This window comes from Limulus polyphemus, unplaced genomic scaffold (genome assembly GCF_000517525.1).
Source record: "Limulus polyphemus unplaced genomic scaffold, Limulus_polyphemus-2.1.2 Scaffold4581, whole genome shotgun sequence".
In the NCBI taxonomy this organism is placed as follows: Eukaryota; Metazoa; Arthropoda; class Merostomata; order Xiphosura; family Limulidae; genus Limulus; species Limulus polyphemus.
This window is the reverse complement of record NW_013670191.1, coordinates 14,381-23,023: the sequence shown is the minus strand read 5'-3', so window position 1 is coordinate 23,023 and position 8,643 is coordinate 14,381. Positions and strand designations below refer to the sequence as shown.

Here is an 8,643-nt window from a genome sequence, read left to right as displayed (position 1 = left end):
ACCTCCACTCACAAAAAGCTAGAATCCCATATTGAAAAGATGGAGGGCTGGTGAGTGGATGATCCCCCTTTAGGAAGCACCTGTAGGGATGTCATAATCTGGTGGTGCATGGAAAAAAAGCAAAGCAAAATATCTTGGAAGGTATTTTGGTTTTAAAACTTTCAGTTCTAGAAAGGGCCTGAAAGGTAACCAGGGACGATCAGAAATTGTAGTTTCTTTTCACTCTGCTCACGAAAACTTTGGTTGGACAATTACCAAGGCTGCAAAGAAATTAAGTTTTATGATTTTTGAGTGCTTTGATAAAATAATGTTAGACTTTATGTTATTGAAGCATGAGAGACTGATTCACAAACATAGTTGGTGAATAAGGTAAACAAGAAGAGTTGACACATCGTAATATATATGTCAGGGAAAAACCAAGATGGGGGGGGGTCAGCGACAGGAAGTTTATTGTTTGTTTGAAGTTAAGCACAAAGCTACACAATGGGCTAACTATATTCTGCCCACCATGGGTATCAAAACCTGGTTTCTAGCATTGTAAATCTGCAGACATGCCACTAGGGGCAAAAGAAAGAGAGGTTGATACTGAAACTGTAGAAGGCTATTCGTATATATCAAGGCTTGAATATAAAAGGTGGCTATTAACATTGATGAAGCAGGTGTTGATGACTGAAGGAACCAAGACTGTACTAAGGATATCCAGTTCAAAGTTGACATGAGTTGCAAAAATAAGAAATGATAATTAAGATGTGAAGCGATTGATTAATTACTTCTTGATAAGGGATGAATACATCTAAAACTAGCAAAGATAGTAATGTTTAAATGGGTTTTGATTTATTAAAATTGATGGCAAAAAGATTAAATAGTTTGGGCTGAATTAATACATAAAAATGTAACTTAAATTTTGAATATAGAATATGAAGGGGGAGCAACATTCACAGGGCAGGGTTTTATAGATCCAATGAAAATAATTTTGCAGGAAGACTGACAGGCACTATAGCATGCTGTGAGAGAATAGTCCAAACAGCTTCAGAAAGATGCTGACTGGTAATGGGATCCTGAGTTAATGGGAAGGACACTGGAACTGGAGACAAAGGGAGTGTTGAGAAGAATCATGGAGAAAGTCTGTCTAACAAACCCAGGATCACCCACAGGTTATTGTGAATTTCTGCCACAGGTGAACAAATTCGAATAAACATGCCCCTACTGGGCCGAACACCACTGAATAGTCACTGAAACTGTTGGTGGTGAAGACTACGACTGTGAGTCAAACGATGAACTGATGGAGCCCTGGAGTTATGAAAGGCAAAGGATGAGAGGGCGAAGGATGGGAAATGAGTATAGAGTAAGGTATGGGAGCAGGCTGAGACAAATGACCAACCAAAGATGAATGGGTTGAGTGTTGCCTTGCGGATTCCATATATGAATCCAAATATTCAAGAATATCTCCAAAAAAAGAAACCTATGGAGAAAAACAGCCATCCACAGGTCATGATGATATGTGGAAAGAAGATATGTAAGGTGAAGATGAAGGCAGGAAAACTGGGCTTGGGATACAGGATCCACCCCCACAAATGCAAAAATTAATACAATTGCTGGAAGTCAAGAAAGGGATCAAAGCTCTGAAAGTAAGCTAATGCATAATGATCAAAAGCCCGTGGTGGACAAAGAGGCATGTTGGCACCAGCCCTCAGCTGAGAAATGAAATGCGCAGCATGAACTTAAAAATTGGGAGAAGAAGGGAAGACAAGGTAATTGGATGATGGGGCAGCATGTAACTTTTAAGGGACAGGAGTATATGAAACTAGGGATACAGAAGAATGTAACAAATCTGAGAAAACATATCCATAAAAGCTGAGGTAGGCCTAGCAGATTCCACAAGAAAGGTACAGGCATTGAAAAAAGGCTGTCAAAATGTTCCTAATCATGAACAGGTACTATAGGGATAGGATGATCCTGGACACTGTCAGGAAAAAGAGGGATGAGACACTTAAAATTCAAACTCCCTGTGAATGATGGGCAAAAAATCCCCAGCCGAGACCCTCATACCTGAATCCTGTGTCATGACAGTCAAAGTAGTTCTACCTGTAGCTGAAGTCATGACATGAAATTTCAAGTTCATAACAAATTGTGAGGAAAAGCAGGAAAAAAAAATAAAGGTAAGTTTTCTTAACCATAAACTACAGTGAAGAAACTGTAGCAAAAAAAACTAGTAAAACTTGAATCCACTATTTTAAAGAGAGATAAAAAAATTCACGACAAATGAAACATCTGCACAAGACCACTGCCTAATGAGATGTGATGATTAGGTAAAATCAAATAGAGGGAGTCACATACATCAGGAGGGTGTGTCGCACACCTATTAGTGGAGGGTTGTTGCATGATGATTTACGCGCGAAGACGCAGTGAATCACATTGATCATGGGATAGGTGGAAGTTTCAAGGCTTGTAGCATGTGAAAAAATTTTGTATATAGAGGACAGCACTGAACGAGAATGGATATTGTGAGAGGAGGTAAGGTACTGTGTGAGAAATAATCAATTAGCATTTCCAATTATTATTGTTTTTGATTATTCCAACAATCCAGTAATCACAATTATTATTACATTGATTAATGTATAATATGATTAATATACCATATATATATATTAGTTGCCAGTAAGGTTTAACAAGTAATAGTTTTTTCTATAATACGAACTCCAACTAACAATCTCCAATATCTTTATTTTTTCTATGAACATCAGTTTTGTTGGTATAATTCTTGTACATGTTTTGAAAATAATTTTATTTCTAGCAATGTAAGACATTTAATTAACTGACATCTGATGTAGGTCTATGACTGAAAGTAGTTAGGGTTTTTAAGATATTTTATTTGTGAGGTTTTATATGGTAATAAGATTTATTAACTTTATATAAAAAGTTGCTTGAAAATGTCATGAAGTAATATGTTTATTTTAATTTTTTTAATAGCTTATTATAGTGGTCTTGTGAAAATTTTTAGGGAGAAACCAATGGTACATTATTAATCATATTTTCGAGTTGTTACTACTTTGCATGTATGATACATTTTCATATACAACAGTTTAGGATTAACAAAGTAACTTAATTCTAAATTATTGCACCTGAAGACAGCATTTCCTCTGGCTTTTCATATTTGTTTTTTACCCAATAATTTTTTTGGACACAAATTTTTAAATCAATTCTATATGTTAATTCTAACTCTATTTCAACAGATGCAACTTAAAAATATGTTAGAAGTTATATTTTAATTTTTTTTGAGAAAAAATAAATAAAATTCCAATTTTCATTTCTGCACAGCTCTAAGGAGTTTCACCTGTAAACAACACATTTGTAAGTTTCTCAGAATATTTCTGCCCATTCCCAAGAAAAACTATTTTTGCTAAGAACCTGTCACCTCTTTAAAGTATATTGTTACAACAGCGGAAGTCACGCGACATTGGTAACATGTAATGAGTATCTAGAAGGTTCGCGAAAAACGCTAGTGTGAGCGATGCACACGTTTGTGTTACGACAGCGTAAGTCAAGTGATGCTGGTAGCACGTGATGAGTGTCTAGAAGATTCTTGAAGAGACTACGCGGGCGCTATTATCGTATATAAGTGCGCTAGACAAAGGAAAGAGAGAGAGAGAGTGGGGAACCAAGGACAGCAGCTACGGTCGGTGGGAACCGAGGATAGCAGATACAGAGATCGGAACTATAGTTGCTGACAGGCAGAGATAGAGATGGAAAATTAAGTCAAGCAAAGTAGTAAAGTGAGTGAATTGTTGAGAATTATAGCATGTGTTTAAGTTAAAGTAACTGTGGAAATTAAGTGTATTGCAAAGTTGTATTGAGGAAGAATAAACTAGTTTTATTTAAGAAAGGACTTGTATCACAGAAAAATTTACAAACGAACATACAGAGACGTAACAATATTATTCCTTTCTTGGTTTTCAAACATTTCCCTTGTCTTTTTCTATTTAGATTTTGTACAGGCCTTGGCTGCTACCCATTTATGACATCATATCAAGAGGTTTGGTAATTTACTAACGAGATAGAACTTTAAAAACAACTATAAAGAAAGTTTAAATATGATTGGATAGAGCAGAATTAGACTTTTTAAGTCATAGTACAGTAAGTATAGTGGTTTGAGCAGTAGTTAATGGTTTCATGGGAAAGTTTATAATCTGAATGAAAGTGTTTATACATTAAATTATATGTGTTTGAAAGGAACAAAAATGTTCTTACATGAGATGACATCAGGTTAACTTTACTTAGGTTTATTGAATATGGTAGGTGAGTACAAAATATTTTGGTAACTCAAATCCTTATATATATTGCATATTATGCTTATGTTTATTGTATTCAAACAACATACATAAATAAATTGGCTAACTGACTACTTACTGATTTATAATTGCAACCGTGATATGTTTCCAATAAACACATTATTATAGTTATCAGTGATAGCAAAACATTTTTTCATTACTTGATTATCAATTTGTTACATTTACAAAGATCAATGAGAGATTACAATACATTTTAAAAACACAAAAATGGTGAATGCATAGTTGTCTCAACATTAATGATTTGTCAAACAGTACATGTTCAGATTACCTTTAAAAAATTTTCATATGTTTTTGCCAATTCATTAATGAGCCCAGCTATAATCAGAAAACCAATTGTTAAAACCAACACAACAAATTATAAACTAAAGCACACTCATTACAACTTTTACATGTGCAGTAGTAGAACATCAGTATTAAAATATTGAATATGACATGCAGTAATCCAAAATTTAATTTCAGATAATACCAATCATCACAATGTCAAGAGTTGAAAACTTAAAAATACAGTATATAGTATATCTTATATTAATATTTAGTGCAACTACCAACAATAACCAGTGATTTTGCATAATTCTCCAAAGATAAGTTGCCCTGCTCTGGAATTGGCAACAGTAGTGTTGACACTGATTCAGCAATTACATTTAGATATATGAGGTTTAAACAAAATTAATTATATATTTTATTTGATACTAAACTTTAAAATTACAAAAAATGTTGTAAAACAAAGTACTATAATCTTACCAGTCTTCTCCAATCTTGTATACATAAATAATATTGTCAGTCTGTCCCACAGCTATTTTTGTTGAATCAGGTGAAAATGCCACAGCTTTTACAATATAACTCTTTTTGCCATACTGCAAATACATGTATACAATTATCAACAAAGTCTGAAGTACTGAACAGCACCTGATTATTATTCACATATAATAAAAATATAAGAAGATCTTACATAACATATATATCTCACTGTCCAAAATACACACATAATATCTCCACTGAACTATTTAGTACAGAAAACATATTAGTAAATTAATACTGCTTTACATCTTACATATGATGGATTTAAGTATACATCTTATTAATTACAGCTTGCAAATCTTATATACCATTTCTCTGATCCTTGGATCAAACCTGATGTGCACACTGTTAGTCACAAAGAAGTCTGTGTAAATACTGTACATGTAGCTCAAATTAAAAGAGTTCTAGATAAACTTCCCAGTAAGATTAATGTTAACTTGGCAACATAACTATAACATTATAAATAATACAAATGCCAATAAAAGGGGTGATCTCTTTACTTGCTGGGATTTATGTATAGTTCGCACTAAAAGTACACATTAAAAAAAAACTTTAATACAACATTCCAAGTTATATTCAAAAAGGCATTAATAAAATGCTATTTTCAATATTTTCTTTTAAATAAATATACTATTGAATTAACAATTATTTATTATAGATTTGGGAATATTTATGGCCTTATGAATTCTATATATATATAAATCCCTTTGGATTATTTCATAATATCTATTAGTTGTATATCTTACCTGTTACAACACTCACTGTAAAGAATAAAAAAATGGGTGCAATCAGTTACTTTCTATGAAAAAAGAAACTCCAGCAATAATTAGTAGAATTAGTTCCAACTAGCAGAAGTACCCACCATCTGGACAGGTATAACTGCTACTTCCTGCGTAAGGCTATTGGGCCTTTTCTGGAATTGTCTGACAGTTCTACAACAATGTACTCATACTTGACATTCAATAATATTCACCATCCATGAGAAAAAGGATCTTATTGAAATCTTAGTTTAAAAATGAGCTATCTTCAGAGAGTAGATTTTATTAAAGTATTTCTTCGTAGATGCAGTTATCAATGAAAGTGGCCTTGCTTTTCTGTTGCAACACTCATGAGATTTTAAAAATACTGCCTAGTTATAAAAATATTACCCAGTTATGATTGTTGCGGTAGTTTCCAAGATCCAAGTTTTGGACTTATACCACGCAAGCTCCATTATAATAAGATACTGATGGTATTTTGTTTAATTTTTTTGTATGACTTGGATATTATTGATTATCTTTATTTGGACAATTGTAAAGGCAAACACAATCTTTAAATTATATCCGAGGGTAGGTTTATACTACATTAGTAAGTATATAAAAATAATATAATTAATTATATTTTAACAGCTAGTCTGAGACCAATTTTAATAAAAACAAATGATCAAAAGCAACAGCATACACATACTTTTTGATCAACTGGTTTAGTTGAAAATTTATCTCTCCTTTCTCCATTTTCATCAAACAGTAAAACAACTCTGTCAGCTGTGCAGACTGCCAACTTTGCATTGTTAGGAGACCATGCTATAGCTGTAATCTTCGCAGCACCATCCTGAAAAGGAAATTAAATTTGTGAATTTCAATTGTAATTCACATATGTTACCTGTATTTAGTTTTGTATATAAAATATATTGATTTTTATTGTATTCTGTAAGTCTTTTACTTTCTTTTAACATTTGATATTATTAGTAAAAAACATAAAATAATAAACATTTTTGCTTTTTTCTTTGAAATTTGTTAAAAACTATTGATTTCTGCTTTTCTGAACTATAAGGGGCAATATTTATAAACTTATTTCAACCTTTATTTCTTTACACTTAGCTTCTACATTAATTCTTAATGAAATTTTAAAATTTTACAACTCAAAACTTTATGTTGCTGTTTTTTGCTTAAGTGAGTGAATTTTAAAATTATTTGTATAGTTTAAGCTAACATAATTTCAAACACTTCACAGACAGTACATATACAAAAATCATTTTAAAATATTACCTGAGGAGGCAACAGTGTTTTCATATACTTAAGATGCATTGTTAAGCAATTATTTGAACCAGTCACTGGTAGCTGTAAATTAGTATTTAGTTCTACTAGTAACAGCACTATAAGTATTAACAGTAATAATAGAGTCTAGTGGAGTTCTTCCACTGATTAAATACTGATGTTGAAGGAATGCTGTTCTTTCTGCTGATGGTATTACTATTAGCCTGCTGGCTGCACCTCAATCCATCTTTATGCAACCTTCACTTTTTCATTTTTCAGTTTCACAAGACACGTTTTAATTTCCTGCGAATTACAAAATACCAGTGCATGATTTATCAGAATCAATATAATATTTTAATCTTCAAAACTGTAGTCCTAAACAAGTCATAATTACACAGTTACTAGTGTTAGCGTTACAGCTCGTAAGTTAAACTTACAAGTTACATTGAACGTGAAAATACTGAAACGTTGAACTTGAACATTTTGATGGCTGTTATTGTTAATAATAATAGGACTAAAAATAATAAATCTTTTCACTTGCTTTAAAGTTCAGACTTATTCTTTAATCGCTTTCTACCATAACCCCATTAATAATAATAATAATTTACTACATGTAATAATAGTAATTAGTACAGATTACATTCGTTAATAATAATACATCTTACCACAGTGAGTGTGGTAAAACAGACCTATCCAGTCACTTAGATACGAAGTCCCACGGAATGTCAACACTAAAAGCGTACTCTAACATAGGATATACTATATATAAGTGAACTATAATAAATAAATTATTATGAAGTTTTTAATTCATTCATTCGCGTAAAAATATCAAAGGTGCAAACTTTTAATTAATATTTATACGTTTACATGCAAAACATTAATCTATTTAATTATTAATATACATGTGTGTATGTATTTGTATATATATATATGTATTTGTCCACTGGTGTCCAGTGTTAATAAAAATAATCCGAAACCATTAACTGCTATATTATTCATTTAGTTGTTTTATTTATTTACACACTAGCGGAATTGAACACCGGTCAAAGCACAGGCTCTCCTCCCTCCAATTGTGAAGTCCAGTCGCGGCACGTTTACCAGTGCTTAGGCCAGGCAGCGTTGCGCCGTCCCTAATTCGGAACCACCGACCACAGGGGGAGGCAATTGGCCAGTAGCAACCACTTTTACTTTATAACTTATTATCATAAATTAGTTGAAATTATTTATAATAAGTATTTTATTTTTAACACCAGATACCCAATATCAATAAGATGAATTACTATTACTTCTACTACTTCTATTTTACACTTGAATAACTTGGACCACATTTGGTACAGGCTCTTCTCCTTCCATTAATCTCCTCAAGATTCTTATAGAAACAATGCCCGGCTTAATTTGATTTAAGTAGAATCTCTCTACATAATGTTACGTCTCCGTTTGTTAGTTAACTGTAATCTCTCTTCTTGTTTAATTTATCGTTC

At 32.3% G+C, this 8,643-nt stretch overlaps 1 protein-coding gene across 1 annotated transcript in view; it reads right to left on the bottom strand.

The window, feature by feature from the left end:
• LOC106471377 (intraflagellar transport protein 172 homolog) overlaps positions 1-7,878 on the bottom strand; it is a 71,756-nt gene extending 63,878 nt beyond the window's left edge. The window contains exons 1-4 of the mRNA XM_022399976.1: positions 7,828-7,878; positions 7,175-7,465; positions 6,594-6,737; positions 5,091-5,203 (exon numbers count right to left, since the gene is read on the bottom strand). Of these exons, the coding sequence (XP_022255684.1) occupies positions 5,091-5,203; positions 6,594-6,737; positions 7,175-7,213 (296 nt within the window). The 5' untranslated portion in view covers positions 7,214-7,465; positions 7,828-7,878. The remainder of the gene's footprint in view (positions 1-5,090; positions 5,204-6,593; positions 6,738-7,174; positions 7,466-7,827) is intronic.
• Between the last annotated feature and the right edge of the window lie 765 nt (positions 7,879-8,643).